This window comes from Bombina bombina, chromosome 6 (genome assembly GCF_027579735.1).
Source record: "Bombina bombina isolate aBomBom1 chromosome 6, aBomBom1.pri, whole genome shotgun sequence".
NCBI lineage: Eukaryota > Metazoa > Chordata > Amphibia > Anura > Bombinatoridae > Bombina > Bombina bombina.
This window is the reverse complement of record NC_069504.1, coordinates 72,767,642-72,795,180: the sequence shown is the minus strand read 5'-3', so window position 1 is coordinate 72,795,180 and position 27,539 is coordinate 72,767,642. Positions and strand designations below refer to the sequence as shown.

At 40.7% G+C, this 27,539-nt stretch overlaps 1 protein-coding gene across 1 annotated transcript in view; it reads left to right on the top strand.

Moving 5' to 3' along the window:
- Nucleotides 1–27,539, top strand: part of USP6NL (USP6 N-terminal like) — a 739,612-nt gene that overhangs the window by 470,192 nt on the left and 241,881 nt on the right. The window contains exons 10-12 of the mRNA XM_053716462.1: nucleotides 10,373–10,467; nucleotides 24,157–24,222; nucleotides 24,836–24,935. Of these exons, the coding sequence (XP_053572437.1) occupies nucleotides 10,373–10,467; nucleotides 24,157–24,222; nucleotides 24,836–24,935 (261 nt within the window). The remainder of the gene's footprint in view (nucleotides 1–10,372; nucleotides 10,468–24,156; nucleotides 24,223–24,835; nucleotides 24,936–27,539) is intronic.

Sequence of the window (27,539 nt, the reverse complement as noted above, 5' to 3'; positions counted from 1 at the left end):
CTTTAGTTTAAAAAAATGATGTTTTGCATTGAAATAATTGGGATACTTTATGGGCTGTAACATCGTTCTTTTTCTTATCACACAAATTAATGTGGAGTACTTTGTATCAACCTGTAAGTGAAATCTAGAAAACTGTTGAATGGGCCATTGAAAAGGAAATTACTTAGAGGGATATAATAGTCAAAACTGAAATGGAGCGTGTGTGCACTTTAACTTTGAAGTGAAGCATTTTCAGTACACTTTTTTTTTTACTTATGCATAGCACATGCACTGTGCACTCTCGCTCAAACACTGTGCCAGTTCAGAGATCAAATTATGGTATATATTGTGTCAGCGATGACTTAAAGGGACTTGGAATCCCAAATTTCTCTTTCTTGATTCAGATAGAATATACATTTTTAAACAACTTTCCAATTTACTTATGGTATTAATTTGTCTTCATTCTCTTGGTATAGTTTATTGAAGAAGCAGCAATGCACTACTGGGAGTTAGCTGAACATATTTGTAAGCCAATGAAAATGAGCATACAAATTCAGCCACCAATCAGCAGCTAGCTCCAATTTCCTGAGCCTGTCTAGATATGCTTTTCAACAAATGATACCAAGAAAATGAAGCAAATTAGATAATAGAAGTAAATTTAAGTTTAAAATTGTATGCTCTATCGGAATCATGAAAGACTAAAAAGATTTTTGCTAGTAGAATTATATTCCAAAAATACTCATATTCAAAAGCAAAATTTCCTCATGCACAGTTTCGTTTTTGCCATTAATGCTTTATAGATTATTAACTTCAAAAATATTATTCTTTAGTAAATGAGTTTCTTTAATATAATGTTTCAATAGCAGAAAGACTATGGGCGTATTTTCTTTTATCAGATGGTGAGAGTCCACTAGACATCACATGTGGAAATTACACTCCAGTCCACTAGGAGGAGTCAAAAACACCCCAATAAACCAAAGCTTAAATCCCTCCCACTGAATCATCTAAATCCTCAGTCAAATTTTGCCTCCAAGATGGAGTGAGGTGAATTCTAAAGTGCTGATCTACTTGTAGTGTATAAGGGTTCTCTGAGAACCACTTTCCCCTCGGAGTGCCTATGAAGGATAGAGGGGAGTTTCAGCCAGGCATTAAAAAACATATATATTTCCTTCTTAATACAGGGAGAGTCCACAGCTACATTTCTTGTGGGAAATACTGAACCTGGCCACCAGGAGGAGCCAAAGGCTTAAATACCTGCCCCACTTCTCTTATCCCCCAGTTATTCTTTGCCTTTCGTCACAGGAGGTTGGCAGAAAAGTGTCAGAAGATTTCTGAGTATTTCCTTATGAAAGGTATCTGCCATTTGATATTAGACTGGAGTTTTAAGTAGTCTTGTCAGCATCTCAATGAAAGCATTGATGAAAGTTAGAGTCTGGAGATGTAGGGAGAGTCTTTCTGCGAAACCATCCAGACTCAGATAAACAGCTCCTAAGCAATCAGCGTTGACGAGTTTCGCTGCCTGCTTTTCTTCACTAAAGTCCATGTCAGAAGTGAGGCTACGGTGTGTCACACTTGAAGAACCGTGTTTCTGTTCCACAGCATAGTTTCCGGTAAGATCGTTTTCATTTTTTACACATAAATGTAAACGCTAGAAGACAGTGTCACAGTGGTACTCCTTTATCTTTATGGAATCAAGGGTTAATATCTCCTGAGGGCCATTGTTGAACAATGGGTTGTTAATCATATTAGTTTGTGATTATGCTGCTTATATATGTGAGATGTTTTTGGGCTCGTAGGCTGATATGGAATGTACAGGTTGCTTCTTTACTTTGAGAGCTGCACAGTTTTATTAAGCTTGGCACGCTTTTTCTTTAGCAGGGGCGGTCCTGCATTGCGCACCGTGTGACCGGGAGTGGTCACAGTTTCCATTTCCTATTCCTGACCGAGTGACTATGGAGAGGAGCGAAATTGTCTCTACACTGTCTGGGTCATAGGAGGTGGTGAGTGCCCCAGCCATTGGGGGTATAGATGCTGGTTGTTTTTTCTTTGAATTATATAAAAGTTACCTAGCTATGGAGGATTCTGATGTTTTAGATGATGACTCCTCTATGACAGAATTCTATACCTGTGTATATTCTGAGGAGGCCCGGTTAATCCAACCCTCTAAATTATGTTCTGTATGCCGCAACAGGGTGTTTTCATCATCCAATGTTGAGATTCTAGATGCCAATGTGCCTTCCGCCTCTGAGGACTCTTTGTCCCGTGAGGCGTGTCCCCTACATTCAGCTGATCTTACACATACAGCTTCCCCTTGTACCACTAATCCTCCTCCTGGAGGGGGCCTTTTTCCACCAGACGTTACTGTGCAGTTCCGTATGGCGATGTCTGTGGCCTTAGCCGTTTTACCTCGTACGGCTATGTACAAGCGAAGGGTTAATCCATGCACTCCTGCCCAGGGGGCATCATGTAAATTGACGGTTGTATCCGATCAGTCATCTGAGGATGCGGTTCTCTGAGGCTTCAGAGTGCGGACCTTCTGGGTCGGAGCCTGCTGCTTCCTTTCCTCCAGCAGAGGAGGATTTTGCATTAAGATTTAAGGTAGCACGTCTGTGCTTTCTTTTAAGAGAGGTTTTGATGATATTAGAGATGCCTTGTACTAATCTTCCAGTCGAGTCTCAGAGCCCTGAGTCAGAGGGCGAATTTAATTAGGACAGGGAGGGATAGAGATCCTTTTCCCTTTGTCTGTATTTTGTTTTTTATTAAGATTCCCAGTTCCGGGCTCTTTTGAGGGGTTGTGTTGTGCCCATCGCTATTTGGCTAACTTTTTTTGTGCACTTGCCGATCAGTTACTATTCTGTTCGGGGATAGTTTAATCTTAGAGCTCTGGATTAATAGAGGAAACTCCTTTTATGAGGATATTTCCTCACGTGGGATATTTGTATACTATCGACTCGGAGGCTTCCTATAAAGCTTTCTTGTCTCGTTGCGAGGGAGGTTCCCTCGTTATTCCAGAAACAATTAAGACATTGGAGCTTATAATTTTTTTATCTGTGATTTTCACAGTATTCTAGCCCCAAGGCTAGAGCTTCCAGCTTTTCTGTTCAGGCCTTGATCCGCTCTGAAAGATAGGGCTTCGGAATTTAATTTTCCCTTCTGCTTGAGGGAAAGATTTATTTTGATTCCGCTGTTCCGTTTGAGAGAACGAATCTGAGAGATACATTTTCTTTGTTTATTCTTTGATTGCGGTTAAGCCCAGCATCAGAGACCCTCATTTAAGCCTGAGCAATCCAAGTTTTGGAAGCTGACTCAGTCCTGGATTAAGTCCATGCAGAGCAGAGGCCCGTCGACCTGGGTTGGCAGAAGGGACCCTTCTGGGTCCTATCTTCAGACTATCGCTTCATTTTTAGTCGCTTGTTTTCAGGGACGTACAGGACCATGGTTCTTGGAGGTCATAGTTACGCCTCGATGCTCAGCCTTCCAGGATTTTTCTTTCTCTTTGCCCTGTCTTCTAGACAGAGAGAGGGAAACCCTTTAGGTGGGTTTCCGGTTTTGTTCTCCTTTGGAGTCATTGTCCCGGTGTCTATCGCTATGTGAGGTTTGAGATATTATTCAAACCGTTTTGTTTGTGGTCCCACAGAGGGAGGGATCTCCCGTCCTATTCGGGCCTAAGTTCTTAAGCAAACTTATCTTATCTCCTCGTTCCGGAAGGAGACTATATGGTCCACTTTACCCTTAGTGGGGGAAGAGCAGTGCGGGACCACTGTTGAGTAAAGATCCCATACTTTTCATTCCTCCGCAGGGAACATACCGGTTCCTAAGGTTAATGTTTGCAGACAGACTTGCTTCTGCTTCTAAAGCCTTTTAGAAGTCCATGGATTCTTTGGCAGTGCCAGACTCCAGATCTAGTGGTAGCTTCTCTTGTCTAGACGATTCTGGTTCAAATCGCCTTCGTCTTGTCTGATAGAGACTTCTAGGGTTTTTCATCTGTCTTCCCTGTTTAGGAATGATGGAATACTTGACCAGAGTTTTTCTGGTGTAGGGCTCCAGGGTAGGCTCCTGGATGCCATTTTAGTCTTCATGGACATGAAGACTTCTCTATCGGATTTGTGAAGTTCTAAGTTAGCTTCACCAGGTCGTACTAGCTCTGCATTGGTGGTATGGATTTGTCATGTGGTCCATCATTCCTTTTGTCAGGGCCCATTTCAGCCAAAGATCTGTGTATGCTGGGGCAGAGGTGCGACATTTTTTTTTTAAATCTGTTTTAACAGATTGACCTGGACTACTGACTATCTGACTATCCTGAGGGACATCCTTTTTAAATCATCTGGGACAAATTTGACTTTGGTCGCAAGTCTGCCAGGATGGTGAGGACATACCAAGAGGGCATGGGGTCTGTAGACTCAGGAGGGTTTCCTCCATATTTCCTTATGGATCTTCAGGCATTCCTGTTTTCTTCTGAAGTTTAGTCTACTGGGTTAGTCCCAGTTTTAGATTATAGTTTTATCTTTCTCTCAGGGGCTTAGAGCTCCTTCTGAGGGGAACGAGAGTCTCCCTAGCGGTGAGGGTGGTATCTTTTTTTGTTGTTGTTGTTAGTGGGCAGAAGCCCACTACTGTTCGCTACTAGTGATCCTCTCGCCGGGGGCGATCAGGGGATAAGATTTTCTCCCGAGGGGGTTTTCTGAAGGGGACTCCAGATGCAGTCTCAGGACGTCCCGTTTTCCACATCAGAATTCCCACTGGGGGGCTGTGGTTCGAGATCCTCAGGCAGAGCTAATGAATCATTAGTTGTGCCTTGGAGATTCATTGCCATTTTTTCCTTTTAACTGCCATATCACTCCTTTCTCGAGTGGTGGCCATAACCTAGCAGGAGCAGGCATCAGTGAGACTAATTGCTCCGTTGCGACTGCGAAGATCGTGGTTCGCTGTTTAGTTGGGCTGACGTTGTCTCTTCCATGAGGGTTGTCTTGTCGCAGGGACCTGTTGGAACAGGGCCCCTTTGCTTAATCGGATATTAATTTTCTAAGTTTGATCATAAAATTATTTGTCAACAAATCTCATTATCAATTAGGTGGTCATCGATTAATTGGTCAGTTGCACAGCACCAGCTGCTTTAATCTGATGATCTACTGCAACTAAGGTTGTGCAAAATAAATTGAATTTATTTATTTTTTTAATCTTTTTTTCTATCCGATTAATCGGACAATAATCATCCGATTAATTGGATAGAAAAAATAATAATAAATAAAAATGTTTGCACAATACCATGTGCAGGAGTTTATCTGATTGAAGTAGCTGGTGCTATGCAATTAACCAACTAATCGCTGACCACCTAATTGATAATGAGATTCTTTGACAACTTTTTTTATGATCAATTTTACCGATTAGTTGTTGCAGCCCTATAATTTTCTAAGGTGGACTGCGTGGAGATTGGTGCTTAGTTTTAGCCAGGAGAGGGTTTCTGAGAGGTTATGGTCCTCTCCTTCCAGTGCGTAGCTGGTTCCTTGTCATCTGTCTTAAGGTATGGAGGACCCCCTTCTTTTGGGAAGAGTGTGGTTTGTCCTAGCACACTATCAAGTCTGCCAGGTTCCTTTCCTCTATGATGTTCTGGAGAAGGGCCACTTAGCTGGTTCTTTATTCTGACAGTTTGCCCCTGTCTATTTTACGGTGTGGAGGCTTGCTGAGCTTTCGGATATTCTGTTTCTTTTTGTTAAGGTTCTGCTTACAAGCAGACCTGATCGATCAGGTGTTCCTCCTTGGAGCTTAGATCTTGATCTGCCGGCTGCATCAGGCTAATTTTGAATCTAGGCATGAGGTTGACATTAAGTTGTTATCTCGGTAGATTCCTTTTTCGTCTACTCAGGGCTTCTGCGTGCAGTGGTCTCTGAGTCTGCAACCTTGCAATGCGACCTTCCTTATCTGGTGTTTCTCAATACTAGGACTGTTCGGCAAATCTAGTTAGACTTACCTCCTAGGGCCATGTTATTTAGCTACTTCAATCATGGGATTGTGGTTACTTTATTATGTCTTATTCCATCTTCCTTGAAGGAAATTTTTCCACATAGGATGGGGTTGCTCCTTGAAGTTCTTCTTCAGGCTGTTTAGGCATAGACAGATTTTTCTCTGTTTATTATCTTTCCGGGATTCCCGAGGGTCAGAGGGCTTTTGACTTCCTCATCTTTTAGTTGAGGAGTTTTCTTCCGCTCGGCATATGAGTCAGTGGGACTCGAGGTTCCTCAGAGGGTTACGGCTCATTCTACGAGAGCAGTGTCGTCTTTTGGGCTCTTTAAAAAAAAAAAAAAGAGGCCTCTATGGATCAGATTTGTAGGGTGGCTGCCTGGGTCTCCTTACATTCTTTTCCCTAATTTTTAACTCAGTTTTTTTGCTTCGGTGGAAGCAGCCTTCGGGAGATAGGGTTTTGCAGGCTGTGGTGAAGAAGGGGTCTGCCTCTTCTTTTTTACCCTCCCGTCAGCATTCAGTGTCCTCTAGAGCTTGGGTATAATTTCCCACAAGTAAGGAATGCTGCTGTGGGTTCTCCCTGTATTAAGAAGGAAAACTTAAATTCTGCTTACCTGATAATTTCCTTTCCTTCAGTACAGGGGGAGAGTCCACAGCTCCTGACAGTGTTCTCCGATGGGCGGCCCTACATTTTAACTTATTCTTCTGGCACCTTTTTCACCCTGATATTTATCCTACTGTTCCTTGTTCCCTCAGCAGAAGACTAGGGGATGAGGGAAGTGGGGGAGGTATTTAAGCCTTTGGCTGGGGTGTCCTTGCCTCCTCCTGGTGGCCAGGTTCTGTATTTCCCACAAGCCAGGAATGCAGCTGTGGACTCTATCCTTGTACAGAAGGAAAGGAAATTATCAGGTAAGCATAATTTAAGTTTTTCCCAGTGTAGAAATGTCACAGCCCTCCCCAGGTGAAATGCAGATTTATCTACCAGTTCATGCAGTGTTCTGCTCCTTGTGTCGTCCACAGCCCTGCCCAGGTAGAATGCAGATTTAGCTACTAGTTCGTGCAGTGTGCTGCTCCTTGTGTCGTTTACAGCCCTCCCCAGGTGAAATGCAGATTTATCTACCAGTCTGTTGGGCTACAGTGTTCTGCTCCTTGTGTCGTCCACAGCCCTCCCCTGGTGAAATGCTGATTTATCTACCAGTTTGTGCAGTGTTCTGCTCCTTGTGTCGTCCACAGCCCTGCCCAGGTAGAATGCAGATTTATCTACTAGTTCGTGCAGTGTGCTGCTCCTTGTGTCGTTTACAGCCCTCCCCAGGTGGAATGCAGATTTATCTACCAATCTGTGCAGTGTGCTGCTCCTTGTGTCGTTTACAGCCCTCCCCAGGTAGAATGCAGATTTATCTACTTGTTCGTGCAGTGTGCTGCTCCTTGTGTCGTTTACAGCCCTCCCCAGGTAGAATGCAGATTTATCTACTTGTTCGTGCAGTGTGCTGCTCCTTGTGTCGTTTACAGCCCTCCCCAGGTGAAATGCAGATTTATCTACCAGTCTGTTGGGCTACAGTGTTCTGCTCCTTGTATCGTCCACAGCCATCCCCAGGTGAAATGCAGATTTATCTACCAGTCCCCTGGGTTGTAGAATCCAGTTCCCTGTGATCCTTGGCACCGTGACTGCACTGCCTTAAATGGGCCTATCTACTGGAAGCAGCCATCTGCAAATGAGGCAAGCACAGTAGATGAAGGTGCGGACAGGTAAGCACTAGGCAGGTAGAAATGGGGTCTCTGTCTCTTTTAATTTAGAGTTACCAACTTTAGTGCTCTGGCTTTGGTGTTAGCGCTCACTGGTAGTGCGGAGTGCACTAACTTGCCTTCTTATTTTCTCTTTTTCTGTTCCTGTGGTTCTGTAACCATCTTAGGCCTAGTTTCCATTGAGGTGATAACGTTTTGGACTTTAACGGAGATAAATGTTTTTATCACTAGTTTCCACAATTTACCACCTCAATAGGAACAAGCCCTTAGTGTGTTGAGAGAAGCTCTCAGGACCGGTGGAGGTGGTGAGATACTGTGATCCCTCACTGTGTTCCCCACAAGGATTATTCAGTTTTACATTGTGCAGTTCTGCATATTGTTTTTGTTAATGGTTAATAGTCTACATGCCTTTTTACTGCTTCTTTGCTTCAGTCTGTCTCTGATACTTAAATGACCATTAAAGTGAAAGTCAATTATACATAATTACTATGTCTGACATGAAAATACATGTAGAAAATTAACTTCATCATTTTTTTTACCTTTTGAAGTCTTAAACAATCTCCCTGTTCCTCTGCCTGCATTAAAAAATAAACAGTGGTGTGCGATGACGAATGCCGATATAACTATTTGATTTGTCCCCCAGTGGCGCCTAAAACCTTTCTATCAATGCCCCCATGTTCAAATGCGCATGCGGCTATTACTGAATTTACTCCGTATGTAGAGGCAAGTTCATGATACCCGCATGCGCAGTTAAATGAACAGGGAAACCCATCTAATTACATCACTGCATCCACATTGATTCTGGGCGTACAGCGTATTTTTGTGCATGCGCTAGAAATTTTGTTAACGAGAGCGAGCAGGGAACACTACGTATCTTACATGTAACACACTTAAAGCAGGAAACAAGCAGGGGGTGGAGAACATTGCAAACGGTAGGATATATAAAACATAAATATTTAGAAATTAGGCACAAATATTAAACAAAAAAGTTAGCGACTAGATAGTTTGCTACTAGGTGAATGCATAGCGTTATTCCAGGATCTTCAAATTGACTTTAAGTAAGTACCGTATAACTGAATAATTGACAAATACAAAAAGATAATGCAGTAACACTTACTTTGAATTTGAAATGAGCAGTAGACAGCCATGAGCCAATCACAACATGCATATACTGGGCACTTTGCACATGCTCAGTAGCAGCTGTAGCCTCAAATGGTGCTTATAAAAAGAATGTGCACATTTTGATAATGGAAGTTTATTGTAAAGTTTTTTTTATTTATTGCATGAAATTTTAATGTTGACTTTAAGCTACTATACTTACTTATCCCTCAATATTATACTATGGAAAACATTGGTACAGCTCAGGTCTCTGGGCCATCAGCTGATCCTGTGGAAAGGAGATCCACTGATAATTTAACCCTTTCCAACTTATGCTTTGTAATGATATTCAGGTGTGTGACCCTGCTCAGCTCTGTACCTCATGTGCTGAGTCTGTGTCTAATTCTAGACAGGGTTTTAGGGTTTCACTTATATCCGAGTGTTCAAGGGTCTATGGCCCACTATGTCTACACCCAGGGTCTTTAGAACTATTTCCAAAATGTAAGGAATATATTCACTCTGCCATTAATTAAATGTTGGCTGTTGTTCCTCCAGCATTTAAACACAGATGCATGCAATAGTTGAGAGGAGATCTCATCAGGGCATCCCTTAGGAGCAACCCTTATAAATTCCTCATACATAAAAAGGTACTTTTGGATCCAAAGATTTGCATTCTGAGGACGGATTTTCTAAAACTCCACTGTAGCAGAGCTTGATTTCAGGCTTGAGCTACTCATTTCTTCCAAAAGTGGTATCTACAGATACTGTCAACCAGGAGATCGTGGTTTCTTCTTTATGTCTAGCTCCTAAAAATTGAATGTTGTGAGATCTTAAAAATTTGAAGCCACAAAGGATTTTAGACTTTTCTTCTTCTCTGTTCATTTTTATTGATTATGCAAGGGTCAGAAACCTACAGCAGTTACCTTAGCCACTTCGGACTGTCTTTCCCACACCCATATGTGCCTTACAAAGGATTTTAGACTTTCTTCTTCTCTGTTCATTTTTATGGATCTCAAAATGGTCAGAAACCGACGACAGTTACATCCGCCACTTTGTTTAAGGCCTTAATTTGTAAGACTCATCTGGTTTTAGGGAAGACTACCCTGAGCGCATTACTGCTCATTCCGCTAGAGCAGTTGCCACTACTTATGCTCCATACAAAATATTTTGTAATGCCTCTTCAGAAGCTGCATTTGGCAGGAGAGGTCTGCAGGATGTAGTGCCTGATCAGTAGCTTACCTGCCTTAACAGTTCTCCCCCCATTACAAGGTGGTCTTTTGGACTTTGCTGATTAAGTTTAGATTCCCATGTGATGTCTTGTTGACTCTAACCATCTAATGAAAGAAAACCATATTTATGCCTCACGCTTTCTTTTTTACAGTTGGATGGAGTGCTTGTTTTGCACTTCATTTGCCCAGTTTTGTCTTTCCTGCCTATATTTTCTCCATCTACTTGGCCATAAGTTTTGGTATGTTTTTGGCTCCTCCCAGTGGACTGGAGTGTAATTCTCATATTTGATGTCTCATGGACTCTCACCATCATGAAATAAATTAATTTATCAGTTAAGCATAATTTTTTTGTTTTTTCTTTCTTATAGGATTTTTTGTTCCTGGGTTTCCAAAGCTGTTACGATTTCAGGAGCATCATGACAAAATAATGAAGAAATTCATGCCTAAACTAAAGCAACACTTTGTAAGCAAACCTCTTTCTATGAACTAGTGCAGCATTTTAGTGGCCAACAGAATATGATAAAGTTGTAGAGGGAACTACTTTTTGGGTAACTTTGTGATTAGAGCTTTTGGTTTTACTACTCAACAAAGATTGCAATATATGAGTTACAGTGTGTTTAAATAGTACTTTCGGTTTAATCTCTGTTAAAATTTTGAAAGACAAAACACAAGTTAAAGGGACATTCAAGGAAATGACAGTATATGCATTTTGCCTTTTGTAAAGCAGCAAACATTTTAGCTCTCATGCAGAACATGGGCAGTAAACAATTTACCCAGTAACCAATTTCTTTATCCCCTTTATTAGGGGTCATACACATTATTATCTAGGGTCAATAATGCAAAAATTGCATGATGTAACATATTAGAGAATGTAGTATTAGCATCAGAATGTCACATTAATTTGGAAAATGTGGAAACCGTTTTCTTTATCCGAGAAGCTTTCTGTGTCTTATTTTTTCTTGATGTACTTTACTGAAAAGGTTTCAGCTTTTGAGAGGAAATAATGTTCATGGTGCTTATATCCATTTACCCCTATTACAGTTCAAAAAATCAAATGATTACGGAGCTCACTACTTAACATCAAGAGGGATTGAATTAAAGAGAATAGAATCCTGCAATTATGGAATACATTTTTAGTGAATATAGGCACATACAAGGATTATGTTTAAAGAGTAACTAAACTGACCTATATTTAAGAATAATAATAATTACACTGCATATGAGGTCTACAAGTTTTACAGTTTCAGAGCAACACTAATTCAGGCCTACCAGAAACTACATATTCAAACACACTTGCTAAATAGGCCGTTAAATGATTCTACCGTTTGTTAAAGTCAACATATTGAGAGTAACCTATTATAAAAGCCTGGATCCACTGCAGGGTTTAGCAAAGAATCAAATACTTGGCCTTTAGTTTTAAGAGGCTGGCTTTTCATCTGAATTGTGCAGCACTATAAGCAAATTTAAATTTATAAAATAATGTGAACCGCTTTCTACTTTATCTTAGATTAGATCATCATAATTTTATCATATTTATTGTTTTATAACCTCAGATCATTATTTTATTTATGACCATGAAAACCTTATCTTGGCTCACCCTAATAGTACTCACCAACGAAGATGGCCCTTAAAGGATTACAAACTTTTCTCTTTTTTTTGTTATATTAAAATTCATATTTACGATCACTTGTATGTAATAAAAATTACCAACCTCAAATTCCTTCAAACGAAGCATCAGAAACTTTTAATTCCGTTTTTTAATTTTCGTCTACGTCATTTAATCCAGCCTACTTTTTTAGCCCCTACGTGTATATAACTCTCAACCAATCATTTTCTTCGCTTTGCATGTCATTATAATATTAATAGGTAGAGAATTGCATGCGCACCAAACAGGGACAAAATAACGCTTGCGCAGTGTGTCTTACTGACGACCACAATTCCAAAACATCATAGGGTAATACATAGGGTAATACATTGTGTATTACATTGCGCAATATCACGCATGGGCAATAGAAATTTCGGCCGCCATCTTCAAACTACGGTTTGCGCAGTGGATTGGCTAGGAGCGTCAGCAACTCACAGAGTGGGTTCGGAAATAAAAAAAATTTAAGATTAGGATTGCAGCAATCAGGTAGGAAACTGAAAAAGACATGCTATTAGAAATATGTTAGGAAAGGTTTAATAAAATGAAAAAGAGCGCAATCCGTTTAACTTCCAGTGGTCCTTTAAAGAAGGGTCTTGGACAAGTAGTTGGTAAAGGACTTAAGATCACCTTTATTTTTTTAAGTCCACTGCCACAATAGACAAAAACTCTTAGTCTAATTTGCAATTCCTTTTATTATTATTTTTGATTTCTGGTTTTATAATTTATTGATCTATTTGGTATAGTAGTTTGTAAATACCTTAATCTGTTTGTATTTTAGAAGTATGGTTGTAAGAATCCAGTTGCTATTTGAATGTTGGAACTTTCAGCTAGCCTATATGATTCCTCCAGTCATCCTCGCTTTGTAATTTTCTCCAACATAGGTGTGTCCGGTCCACGGCGTCATCCTTACTTGTGGGATATTCTCTTCCCCAACAGGAAATGGCAAAGAGCCCAGCAAAGCTGGTCACATGATCCCTCCTAGGCTCCGCCTACCCCAGTCATTCTCTTTGCCGTTGTACAGGCAACATCTCCACGGAGATGGCTTAGAGTTTTTTAGTGTTTAACTGTAGTTTTTCATTATTCAATCAAGAGTTTGTTATTTTCAAATAGTGCTGGTACGTACTATTTACTCAGAAACAGAAAAGAGATGAAGAATTCTGTTTGTATGAGGAAAATGATTTTAGCAACCGTAACTAAAATCCATGGCTGTTCCACACAGGACTGTTGAGAGCATTAACTTCAGTTGGGGGAACAGTTTGCAGTCCTTTGCTGCTTGAGGTATGACACATTCTAACAAGACGATGTAATGCTGGAAGCTGTCATTTTCCCTATGGGATCCGGTAAGCCATGTTTATTACGATTGTAAATAAGGGCTTCACAAGGGCTTATTTAGACTGTAGACATTTTTTGGGCTAAATCGATTGATATTAACACTTATTTAGCCTTGAGGAATCATTTATTCTGGGTATTTTGATATAATAATATCGGCAGGCACTGTTTTAGACACCTTATTCTTTAGGGGCTTTCCCAAAGCATAGGCAGAGTCTCATTTTCGCGCCGGTGTTGCGCACTTGTTTTTGAGAGGCATGGCATGCAGTCGCATGTGAGAGGAGCTCTGATACTTATAAAAGACTTCTGAAGGCATCATTTGGTATCGTATTCCCCTTGGGTTTGGTTGGGTCTCAGCAAAGCAGATACCAGGGACTGTAAAGGGGTTAAAGCTTAAAACGGCTCCGGTTCCGTTATTTTAAGGGTTAAAGCTTCCAAAATTGGTGTGCAATATTTTCAAGGCTTTAAGACACTGTGGTGAAAGTTTGGTGAATTTTGAACAATTCCTTCATGTTTTTTCGCAATTGCAGTAATAAAGTGTGTTCAGTTTAAAATTTAAAGTGACAGTAACGGTTTTATTTCAAAACGTTTTTTGTACTTTCTTATCAAGTTTATGCCTGTTTAACATGTCTGAACTACCAGATAGACTGTGTTCTGAATGTGGGGAAGCCAGAATTCCTATTCATTTAAATAAATGTGATTTATGTGATAATGACAATGATGCCCAAGATGATTCCTCAAGTGAGGGGAGTAAGCATGGTACTGCATCATTCCCTCCTTCGTCTACACGAGTCTTGCCCACTCAGGAGGCCCCTAGTACATCTAGCGCGCCAATACTCCTTACTATGCAACAATTAACGGCTGTAATGGATAATTCTGTCAAAAACATTTTAGCCAAAATGAACCCTTGCCAGCGTAAGCGTGGATGCTCTGTTTTAGTTACTGAAGAGCATGACGACGCTGATATTAATATCTCTGAAGGGCCCCTAACCCAATCTGAGGGGGCCAGGGAGGTTTTGTCTGAGGGAGAAATTACTGATTTAGGGAACATTTCTCAGCAGGCTGAATCTGATGTGATTACTTTTAAATTTAAATTGGAACATCTCCGCATTTTGCTTAAGGAGGTATTATCCACTCTGGATGATTGTGAAAATTTGGTCATCCCAGAGAAACTATGTAAAATGGACAAGTTCCTAGAGGTGCCGGGGCTCCCAGAAGCTTTTCCTATACCCAAGCGGGTGGCGGACATTGTTAATAAAGAATGGGAAAGGCCCGGTATTCCTTTCGTCCCTCCCCCCATATTTAAAAAATTGTTTCCTATGGTCGACCCCAGAAAGGACTTATGGCAGTCAGTCCCCAAGGTCGAGGGAGCGGTTTCTACTTTAAACAAACGCACCACTATTCCCATAGAGGATAGTTGTGCTTTCAAAGATCCTATGGATAAAAAATTAGAAGGTTTGCTTAAAAAGATGTTTGTTCAGCAGGGTTACCTTCTACAACCCATTTCATGCATTGTCCCTGTCACTACAGCCGCATATTTCTGGTTTGATGAACTGATTTAGGTGCTCGATAGTGACTCTCCTCCTTATGAGGAGATTATGGACAGAGTCAATGCTCTCAAATTGGCTAATTCTTTCACTCTAGACGCCTCTTTGCAATTGGCTAAGTTAGCGGCTAAGAATTCTGGGTTTGCTATTGTGGCGCGCAGAGCGCTTTGGTTGAAATCTTGGTCGGCTGATGCGTCTTCCAAGAACAAGCTACTAAACATTCCTTTCAAGGGGAAAACGCTGTTTGGTCCTGACTTGAAAGAGATTATCTCTGATATCACTGGGGGTAAGGGCCATGCCCTTCCTCAGGATCGGCCTTTCAAGGCAAAAAATAGACCTAATTTTCGTCCCTTTCGTAAAAACGGACCAGCCCAAGGTGCTGCGTCCTCTAAGCAAGAGGGTAATACTTCTCAGGCCAAGCCAGCTTGGAGACCAATGCAAGGCTGGAACAAGGGAAAGCAGGCAAAGAAACCTGCCACTGCTACCAAGACAGCATGAAATATCGGCCCCCGATCCGGGACCGGATCTGGTGGGGGGCAGACTCTCTCTCTTCGCTCAGGCTTGGGCAAGAGATGTTCTGGATCCTTGGGCGCTAGAAATAGTCTCCCAGGGTTATCTTCTGGAATTCAAGGGACTTCCCCCAAGGGGAAGGTTCCACAGGTCTCAGTTGTCTTCAGACCACATAAAAAGACAGGCGTTCTTACATTGTGTAGAAGACCTGTTAAAAATGGGAGTGATTCATCCTGTTCCATTGAGAGAACAAGGGATGGGGTTCTACTCCAATCTGTTCATAGTTCCCAAAAAAGAGGGAACATTCAGACCAATCCTAGATCTCAAGATCTTAAACAAATTTCTCAAGGTCCCATCTTTCAAGATGGAAACCATTCGAACTATCCTTCCTTCCATCCAGGAAGGTCAATTCATGACCACGGTGGATTTAAAGGATGCGTATCTACATATTCCTATCCACAAGGAACATCATCGGTTCCTAAGGTTTGCATTCCTGGACAAACATTACCAGTTCGTGGCGCTTCCTTTCGGATTAGCCACTGCTCCAAGGATTTTCACAAAGGTACTAGGGTCCCTTCTAGCTGTGCTAAGACCAAGGGGCATTGCAGTAGTACCTTACCTGGACGACATTCTGATTCAAGCGTCGTCCCTCCCTCGAGCAAAGGCTCACACGGACATCGTCCTGGCCTTTCTCAGATCGCACGGCTGGAAAGTGAACGTGGTAAAGAGTTCTCTATCCCCGTCAACAAGGGTTCCCTTCTTGGGAACAATTATAGACTCCTCAGAAATGAGGATTTTTCTAACAGAGGCCAGAAAGACAAAGCTTCTGGACTCTTGTCGAATACTTCATTCCGTTCCTCTTCCTTCCGTAGCTCAGTGCATGGAAGTGATCGGGTTGATGGTAGCGGCAATGGACATAGTTCCTTTTGCGCGCATTCATCTAAGACCATTACAACTGTGCATGCTCAGTCAGTGGAATGGGGACTATACAGACTTGTCTCCAAAGATACAAGTAAATCAGAGGACCAGAGACTCACTCCGTTGGTGGCTGTCCCTGGACAACCTGTCACGAGGGATGACATTCCACAGACCAGAGTGGGTCATTGTCACGACCGACGCCAGTCTGATGGGCTGGGGCGCGGTCTGGGGATCCCTGAAAGCTCAGGGTCTTTGGTCTCGGGAAGAATCTCTTCTACCGATAAATATTCTGGAACTGAGAGCGATATTCAATGCTCTCAAGGCTTGGCCTCAGCTAGCGAGGACCAAGTTCATACGGTTTCAATCAGACAACATGACGACTGTTGCGTACATCAACCATCAGGGGGGAACAAGGAGTTCCCTAGCGATGGAAGAAGTGACCAAGATTATTCTATGGGCGGAGTCTCACTCCTGCCACCTGTCTGCTATCCACATCCCGGGAGTGGAAAATTGGGAAGCGGATTTTCTGAGTCGTCAGACATTGCATCCGGGGGAGTGGGAACTCCATCCGGAAATCTTTGCCCAAGTCACTCAACTTTGGGGCATTCCAGACATGGATCTGATGGCCTCTCGTCAGAACTTCAAAGTTCCTTGCTACGGGTCCAGATCCAGGGATCCCAAGGCGGCTCTAGTGGATGCACTAGTAGCACCTTGGACCTTCAAACTAGCTTATGTGTTCCCGCCGTTTCCTCTCATCCCCAGGCTGGTAGCCAGGATCAATCAGGAGAGGGCGTCGGTGATCTTGATAGCTCCTGCGTGGCCACGCAGGACTTGGTATGCAGATCTGGTGAATATGTCATCGGCTCCACCTTGGAAGCTACCTTTGAGACGAGACCTTCTTGTTCAGGGTCCGTTCGAACATCCGAATCTGGTTTCACTCCAGCTGACTGCTTGGAGATTGAACGCTTGATTTTATCGAAGCGAGGTTTCTCAGATTCTGTTATCGATACTCTTGTTCAGGCCAGAAAGCCTGTAACTAGAAAGATTTACCACAAAATTTGGAAAAAATATATCTGTTGGTGTGAATCTAAAGGATTCCCTTGGGACAAGGTTAAGATTCCTAGGATTCTATCCTTCCTTCAAGAAGGATTGGAAAAAGGATTATCGGCAAGTTCCCTGAAGGGACAGATTTCTGCCTTGTCGGTGTTACTTCACAAAAAACTGGCAGCTGTGCCAGATGTTCAAGCCTTTGTTCAGGCTCTGGTTAGAATCAAGCCTGTTTACAAACCTTTGACTCCTCCTTGGAGTCTCAATTTAGTTCTTTCAGTTCTTCAGGGGGTTCCGTTTGAACCCTTACATTCCGTTGATATTAAGTTATTATCTTGGAAAGTTTTGTTTTTAGTTGCAATTTCTTCTGCTAGAAGAGTTTCAGAATTATCTGCTCTGCAGTGTTCTCCTCCTTATCTGGTGTTCCATGCAGATAAGGTGGTTTTACGTACTAAACCTGGTTTTCTTCCGAAAGTTGTTTCTAACAAAAACATTAACCAGGAGATTATCGTACCTTCTCTGTGTCCGAAACCAGTTTCAAAGAAGGAACGCTTGTTGCACAATTTGGATGTTGTTCGCGCTCTAAAATTCTATTTAGATGCTACAAAGGATTTTAGACAAACATCTTCCCTGTTTGTTGTTTATTCAGGTAAAGGGAGAGGTCAAAAAGCAACTTCTACCTCTCTCTCTTTTTGGATTAAAAGCATCATCAGATTGGCTTACGAGACTGCCGGACGGCAGCCTCCCGAAAGAATCACGGCTCATTCCACTAGGGCTGTGGCTTCCACATGGGCCTTCAAGAACGAGGCTTCTGTTGATCAGATATGTAGGGCAGCGACTTGGTCTTCACTGCACACTTTTACCAAATTTTACAAGTTTGATACTTTTGCTTCTTCTGAGGCTATTTTTGGGAGAAAGGTTTTGCAAGCCGTGGTGCCTTCCATTTAGGTGACCTGATTTGCTCCCTCCCTTCATCCGTGTCCTAAAGCTTTGGTATTGGTTCCCACAAGTAAGGATGACGCCGTGGACCGGACACACCTATGTTGGAGAAAACAGAATTTATGTTTACCTGATAAATTTCTTTCTCCAACGGTGTGTCCGGTCCACGGCCCGCCCTGGTTTTTAAATCAGGTCTGATAATTTATTTTCTTTAACTACAGTCACCACGGTACCATGTGGTTTCTCCTATGCTATTATTCCTCCTTAACGTCGGTCGAATGACTGGGGTAGGCGGAGCCTAGGAGGGATCATGTGACCAGCTTTGCTGGGCTCTTTGCCATTTCCTGTTGGGGAAGAGAATATCCCACAAGTAAGGATGACGCCGTGGACCGGACACACCGTTGGAGAAAGAAATTTATCAGGTAAACATAAATTCTGTTTTTGCAAAACAAATAGTTCTACACCATGAATTTTCAGCCATAGGTGGTGGGCCTCCCCTCTGATGAGACCGCGCCCCACATAATAGATGTTACTTGTGGAATTTACATCTGATCCAGGATTCACACATAGCTCTCAAGAGTATTTTTTTTTAATTTGCACTTTGTGACTCCTGTTTTAAATGCAAGTTACAGATCGAGATGCTATGCAGTGTTTGAACCACCTACCTTTTGCTTATTCCACCATGACAGGGCAAGTTTCGTTGTTGGCTCTTAAAAAATGTTTTATGTTTTGCCAAAGTCATCTGCTGCTTGTGGTTTCCATAAGATAGTGCAAAGTGTCACTGCTCCTGCGCCTCCTCTTATATGCTCTAGAGCAGGGGGTGGCAACCTTGGGTCCCCAGCCTAAAGAGTGTATCCGCATCACGGGAAATGTAGTTTCAAAACATCTGGGGGCCCAAGGTTACTGACCCCTGCTCTAGAGCTCCTCTAGAGAAGTCCACCTCACACTTTGAAAACCGTGCCTCCCCTTCTAGGCTCTAGAGCTCTTCTAGGGTGGTCCGCCTCACACTTTGAAAACTGCACCTCCCCTTATAGGCTCTAGAGCCCCTCTAGGGAGGTCCGCCTCACACTTGTAAAACCACCGTTTAAACAAAGCAGAGTTGCGCGCTTGCTTTCCATTTCTATGAGTGTCTTCCTCAGATTCCATATCAAACTTTGTATCAAGGGTGTTTTGCTTTAAATTAAAACAATTTAAATCACTGGTCATTGTTTTCTACATAAAGAGCAATTCTTGATGGTTTTTATAATCGTAATATTTACAACCAGATGATGATGTTCACATTAGTTTTACAGTTAGTACAAATTTAGTTATATACCATTAGAAATACATAGATAATTATGAATTTATTGCGAGATGAACTACCGCCAGTTTAAAAGGCTAATAATTCACTTTTGAACAACTTTTCTGAACTTTATTGTAAGGAGAAAGATGATCAGTACCATAATGATAACAATTTATATATTCAGCACTATGCGTAGTATTATGTAACTTAAGGATAGCCTATTGTTTGAACTTTTTTTCAAAATACTTAATTAAAGTACTTAAAGGGACAGTCAACACCAGAATTTTTGTTGTTTGTTTAAAAAGATAGATAATCCCTTTATTACCCATTCCCCAGTTTTGCATAACCAACACAGTTATAATACACTTTTTACCTCTGTGATTACCTTGTATCTAAGCCTATGCCCCCTTATTTCAGTTCTTTTGGCAGACTTGCATTTTACCCAATCTGTGCTTACTCCTAGGTAACTTCACGTGCATGAGCTCAATGTTATCTATATAGCACACATGAACGAACGCTCTCTAGTGGTGAAAAACTGTTGAAATGCATTCACATAAGAGGTGGCCTTCAAGGTCTAAGAAATTAGCATATGAGCCTACCTAGGTTTAGCTTTCAACTAAGAACACCAAGAGAACAAAGCAAAATTGGTGATAAAAGTAAATTGGAAAGCTGTTTAAAATTGCATGCCCTATTTGAATCATGAAAGCTTATTTTGGAATTGACTGCCCCTTTAACTTAATCAAGTTTAATAAGTTTTGTTGTACAGAAAAGTACACACTCACAAATGAGGACCATTGATGTAAAACAAGTCTCAGTAGGTTTCCAGCTAGTTTGGGCCACACAAGAAGCATCTGCTGCCCCGTGCTGAGCAAGGCTGCTAAACATTAGACAAATCAGTAAAGTGATATTTTAGATGGAGTTTAATTTATCAGTTGTAATGAAGTTGCACTATAACTTTCTTTATAATAAAGATTTAAATTCAAATACCCCACCCACTTCAAAAGTAAATTTTTCTGTGAGCTAAAGGTACAAATTGTTGTCCAATCAGCGCTCTAGCTACAACAAAAGTGCCATATGGGGAGAGCACTGATTGAACAACAATTCAAACCGTTAGCTCAGAGAAAAAATTACTTTTGAAGGGGGTGGCGGAGATCACAGTATTTGAAGTTCATATCTATATTAAAAAGTAAGTTATAGCGCATCTTCATTACAACTGATGAATGAAACTCCATCTAAAATATCACTAAATACAAAAAAAAAATACAAAGTTTGACACTCATGCGTCGCTGATGAAAGAGAGATTCTTAGAAAGAGGTTACTCGAATAAGTGTCTTAAGAAATCCCTCTGGAAAGCTAGAAATATGTCTAGGGATGACCTTCTGTATAGAAATAACTCCAAAATGGAAAAAAGTGAGATTAGATTCATTTCTAATTTCAACAATCAATGGGAAAACATCAGGTCAGTTTTTAAGAAAAATTGGCACATTTTATCCCTAGATGACAAGGTGAAAAGCGTGATAGGAGATACCCCACTCCTAACAGCCAGGAAGGCACAGAGTTTAAAGGACAAACTGGTGAGAAGTCAATTCTCAAGGGGTCCTTCTGCTTCGGATTGGCTAAGAAAGGACAGAGGTATTAGAGGTAGTTTTCCATGTGGGCACTGTGTATACTGTGCTCACATGGATAGCACAAAACAATTCTCTGTTCAGGATGGAAAGATTTTTGATATTAAATTTTTCTTTAATTGCAGATCGGAAGGGGTAATTTATCTTCTACGGTGCTCCTGCCCGGCCTTCTACGTTGGAAAAACCAAGAGAATGGTGAAGGACCGGGTACAGGAGCATAGGGATGATATACTCCATTCCGGGGATACAAATGTTGCCAGACATTTCTGTACTGTACATAATAGCAATGTAGATTCATTAAAGTTTATTATCATAGATAAAGGTATCCCGAATGGACGTGGTGGTGATAATGACAGCGTCCTCTTACAAAAAGAGGCCAAATGGATTTACAGACTGGGAACTAGAATCCCAAAAGGTCTGAATGATAAGCTGGAATATACCCACTTCTTATAAATAACTATATGTAATGCTTAAGCATCCATTTGGAGTGTATGCCAAAACTGAGGGTGAACTCTATTTAATCGTTATTGTGTAGAAACTTTTGGGGGTAACTAGGAATTATGTTGTACCAAAATAAGTATTTCACACAATATAGAGCTCTGTTGTTTATCCTTTATTCATACAGGGTTAAATGCAATACAGCTTTAAGAAACTGTAAGGCTGTGTGGGATAATCACTTGTAAGTAATCGGGTATCTTTATAAAACAGGATGTCCGGTGAGGACTCTACATGCCCTGATGATCCCCTGACACACATACTGGAGGTGGGGGAGAAACGTGCGTTGGCACTATGTGTTTTGAAACCCAGGTATAAGTCGACTGTACTCTGGGTCTTGAGTTTCAGTGCAAAAGTTTAACCTGTTCCCTGAATCATCTGCTTGCAAAGAGACACTTTGGCTACATGTATGCAGCAGTTAAGTCCAAGTAATTTGCTTATGTGCTGATTTGGTTCCGGCGGTGGAGTGAGCGGTTTTAAAGTGTGCTATTGGAATGCGGTGAGGATTTGCCTATATGAGAGGTGACTGTACACGGTACATCTTGGTATTTCACCCTGTCAGAAACCTTAATAAGCTTCACGGCGATATGCCGATTCAACTGGGCGTCCTTTGACCTATGGAAAAGGTTTCTTCCGCCTGCAGCCACTTACAGTCCCTGGTGACGATCCGCCACTCCCACTTTGTGTTACGTCACATGCAAAGGAGTCATCACAAGCGTTTGCAAGCTGAAAGCCGTTGGGAACAGCATAACGGAAAAGTCTAAGCTAAGTGCCTCTCTATTTCACTTAAGAAGTTACATTTGTGAATGACCGTATATGCAGCAGGAATAGCTGCGGTTTAATCACACAGCATTGAGGAGATGTGCTCGTATATAACAAAAGCGCTTTAGCACTTCAAGCAGAACCCATATTACGTTTATGTATGGACTTTGGTTGTTTATGTATATATGCATGTTGCCTAACATAACACATGTCCTAGCAGTTGGTTAAGTATATACTTAGGTTGCATATTATCTTTGTTGGTTAACACCTTCATTTAGTGGTGTATACTTTTGACATAGAACAGGGAGAGAATTAGGTTATTTTGCACTTTAACTGTTCTAAGTTAGACTTCGCCTTCCACTGTGGTGTTTGACACTGACAGATAAAGCTTTTATACTGAATTGTATTTTTTGGGAAATAAATTGTAAAGTTTAAAAGTCCTTTTTTGTGTGCCTTTTTGAATCCCTTGCTGTTCTAGGGTATTAATATATATCCTGGTATTTTTTCTTTCTATATTTAAATATTATAAAATATCACTAACATTACTGATTTGATTTGAAATAGGGGAGAGATTGCCATCACTTTAACTCTACCGCCTCTTATGTACAGAGAGATTAGGAAGCTATTGTTTAAATGATTGCGTGAATGATGTATATGCACATAAATAAATATATATATATATATATATATATATATATATGTGTGTGTGTGTGTGTGTGTGTGTGTGTGTGTGTGTGTGTGTGGTATCACTGCCAAACAAGGGCATATATCTAGCTTAAGCATTGCTCATATGAGGGATATATCTTTTTTATTTTTTTGATGTCCATTCTGGCCCTACAAGTCAAACAAGGAAATCAAAATGCATGAAAAGCCTTGACTATCCTTGTATAGCAATACACATGGGAACCCATTGCTTCTACTATGTTAAGTTAAATGTTACTTTTCTCTTAAACAAAAAAACAAAACAGGTTTCATAACTTGTTTCACACAATCGATGCATTTAGCTCTCTCCCCACATTGCTTGTAACTTCCTCTTTGTGGCGCACTACCTCTTCCTTCTATCCGCCACAGCAACATTCCTCTTTCTCCTTCAGAGATTGTCTGCGTGCATAACGGTAATAAGGAGTTGGATATATGCACTATAATATCAATCTTTCATAGGTTTCACTTTGTTTTTATTTGTTTAATTCAGCTAAAATGACATACCATAATTTTTGTGTTTCCAGAATGATATTAATTTAATGAATTTTTCTTACAACACGCCCTTGTTTAATAGTATATATTATTGTATTGTATTATGTACTTATTTAATGTGAAAGTAAACTATACATAATCACTATATCTGACATAAAAATACATGTAAAAATATGTTGACTTTAATTCATATTTTTTTTAAAGCTGCTTAGTTCGCCTAGTTATGTACCTTTGAAGCCGCAAAACAACCTCCCCGTTACTCCACCCGCATAAAAAAAAAAGGGGTGTGCTATGACAAATGTTGATATAACTATTTGATTTGTCCCCCAGTGGCGTCTAAAACCTTTCTATCAACGCCCCCATGTTCAAATGCGCATGCAGCTATCACTGAATTTACTCCGTGTGAAGGAAGCGTGTTGCGTGATACCCGCATGCGCATTTAAATGAACAGGGAAACCCATCTAATTACATCACTGCATCCACATTGATTCCGAGCGTACAGCATATTTTTGCACATACACTAGAAATTTTGTTCACAAGAGCAAGCAGGGAACACTATGTGTAGAGTGGGTGGGACCGCTCTTACGTGTAACACACCAAAAGCAGGAAACGAGCAGGGGGCGGAGGAACATTGCAAATGGTAGGATATATAAAACATAAATATTTAGAAACTAGTCACAAATATTAAAAAAAAGAGTTAGCGACTAGATAGTTTGCTACTAGGTGAATGCATAGCGTTATTCCAGGATCTTCAAATTGGCTTTCACTTTAATGTGTTCTCTTACAACACTAACTAGTTTAATAGTATATATTTTATTGTACTGTATTATGTACTTATTTATGCTTCTAAATTTTCTAGGAGTCCCAGGAACTCTACACAAGCCTGTACACAATGAAATGGTTTTTCCAGTGCTTCCTAGACCGGGTAAATGTTTCCGTAATACCTATTGGTTGTTCCTGCTTGTCAATCATTTTGTTTCTGCATGCGGAAACTTGTTTGGGGCTTCATAAGAGACCTTGTCTAGCATAAAAGCAATGAGGAAGTGCCTCTACCAGTGGGCACTTACCCTTTGCAAGCGACTCCATTGAGTTTGAGCCCAATGATGTCACCACACACTGTGGATTCTCATTTGACGTAACAGAAAAGGGGTTGTTGCCGTACTGGTCCCACATAGAATGTTCCTTTAGTAGATTGTGATACTTTTAGTAGACCAACAAAATCAAGGTTTTTTTTATTCCATAAGCTGTCAAGACCTCACAGGTCTCTTCTTCAGATGAGGTCTTGAAAGCTTATGGAATAAAAAAACCTTGATTTTGTTGGTCCATTAAAAACAAAATTACACCTAAGCTAATTTGAAGCTCTAAATTCAGAGGAAATAGGTGGGCTGTCCTGAACACTGATAAAGTGAAGACATGGATGCTTATTTTACATCCCCCACACTAAACAGGGGAATTTGAAATGTAATGTTCCTTTAATGTTTAAAGAAATTATAGCAATAAATAACTGAATTAATAATGATCTTGTTTTTGTTTTGCAGACTCCATTCACCCTTAACTTAAGAATATGGGACATCTACATACTTGAAGGAGACAGAGTCCTTACTGCTATGTCTTATACAATTTTAAAACTTCACAAAAGTAAGACCTTTGTTCAACCATAAAAAACAGTTTAGTATTTGACAACATAATGACTTATCATGACTGTGCTTTTTAATAGTTTTCTTTTTAATACAAAGCTCAATTAAATGTCTGTACATTTTATATGAAACAGCGATGCTTAGCCAGCATGTTGGAATTCTCTGGCTGAAAAGATCCTATAATATACATTATACATTATATCCAGTGCCTATTTAGAACATTCATTAAAAACCTAGGGATTCCTTATAAATATTAATTAACCTTTCCCTTATGAGAAGGAGAATAATTGTAATGATTATTTTTACTAAATCTTCAGTAGCTACAAAAGACAAAGGGGCCTATTTATTAATGTGCAAGCGGACATTATCCGATATTGCAGATCATGTCCGCCGCACATCGATAAATGCCGACAGCATACGTTCTCTGCATTTATCATTGGACCAGCAGTTCTTGTAAACTGTTGGTGCAACGCTGCCCCCTGCAGATTTGCGGCCAATCGGCCGCCAGCAGGGGGTATCAATCAACCCGATCGTATTGGATCGGGTTGATTTTCGGCAATGTCTGTTCGCCGCCTCAGAGCAGGCGGACAGGTTATGGAGCAGTGGTCTTTAGACTGCTGCTTCATTACTTGTGTTTCTGGTGAGGCGGAAGGCTCGCCAGAAACACGGGACTTCAAGCTCCATACAGAACTTTATAAATATGCCCCAAAGTGTCTGTTTTGGCTTTAATAGAGATTCATATTCTCAGATTGTCATCAGTTAAGCTCCCAGAAAAGAAGAATCACCAGAGGGTATTTTCTGAGAAAATCATATAAAGGAAACCATATAAAGGAAGTAGTGAATGATCAAGTTGCGAGTATCTCTGTGGGGAAACGAGTCATCTGAGGAATACTGGGGGAAATCAGGAGTTGAGCAGATTTTGACATAACCCTTTTTTACAAACAGCAGGAAGCTATAAACTAAGATATGCTCTAATTATGGGTCTTAGCTCCTGTACAGCATATTTAATATTACAATTTAACTACTGAGACGTTTTTCATTGCACATTTACTTAGAAGATTATTCAAACTTTTGGTTTATTCAGCTATAGAAGTCATCATTATAGTGGTACGTATAGTTCATACTGAGTAGCAAGTTATATCTTCTTTAGTTTTGCCTGAACTTTAACTGTAGCATAAAAATATTAGCTATAGATATATGTGAATAATATAATGAATATTATGACCTATATGAAGATACACATTACTGTAACTGAAAAAGTAGAGAAAAAAGCTCTTACAATCCTAAATGATGTACGATGTACCAGCAGATAACATTGTGCAGTGTATTGTTAAGGTCTGTCTGGCACAGAGCATGGCTTAAAGGGCAATATACACCTTGTAATTACTGCTGTGTTGTTAAAGAATAACATATCAGCCAAGTCTCAACATTTTTAAAACAAATTAACATCTCTTTTTCTGCAATTATTTAAGAATAGTCAAACTCCACCCACCATTTGCCTTATTTATAGGAGCCAATATGGGCTTAAGTCGTCAAAGAAGAAGGCTAGCCCCGGCTATAATGATAGTATAAAATGCATTTTCTTTCTTAAAGGGACAGTCAAGTCCAAAAAAAACTTTAATTTTTCAACTTAATTTTAAACAACTTTCCACTTTACTTTTATCAACAATTTTGCTTTGTTCTCTTGGTATTCTAGTTGAAAGCAAACCTAGGAAAGCACATATGATAATTTCTAAGCCCTTGAAGGCCGCCTCTATTTTATTTACTTTTCACAGCAGGTGAGAGCAAGCTCATGTAGGCCATATAGATAGCATTGTGATCACGCCCGTGGCTAGTGGCAGACACTGCACTAATTGGCTAAAATGCAAGTCAATAGATAATAACTAAAAGTCATGTGATTAGGGGCGGTTAGAAGATGCTTAGATACAACTTAGTCACAGAAGTAAAAAGTGTATTAATATAACAGTGTTTGTTTCGCAAAACTGGGGAATGGGTAATAAAGGGATTATCTATCTTTTTAAACAACAAAAATTCTGGTGTTGACTGTCCCTTTAAGACACCGTGAGTCCACAAAATCATCAATTACTGTTGGGAATATCACTCCTGGCCAGCAGGAGGAGGCAAAGAGCACCACAGCAAAGCTGTTAAGTATCACTTCCCTTCCCACAAACCCCAGTCATTCTCTTAACCTCCTCCTTGCACTAGAGGCAAAGTCATTTGGTGTCTGATAAGATTCTTCTATCAATATTTTTTGTTTTATTGGAAGCCTGAGCAGGCTTGCTCTTATCTTCCTGACAATTGGGTTTAGCTGTATTCCACGTTAGTCTCTTCAGCAGGGCTGTGGTAGCTTTTAAGCAGTTAAGAACTTGTTGGGTGGGCCCCACTGTGTTTTCTTAACAGATTGCTGCCCTCATTCAGAATGACAGAGTAGGCTTACTCTGTTCACTTCTTCTGTCCACAGGTCCCTGTGTGGAACGGCTTCCTTTCATACCAGTGACTGGTCCTCCTGCCGGACATTCAGGAGTGCAGGTAAGTGCCATGTTATTTATCTTAAAATTATTTGGAGGGGGAAAGAAAATCCTTTAGTAGCCAGGATCCATTGCCA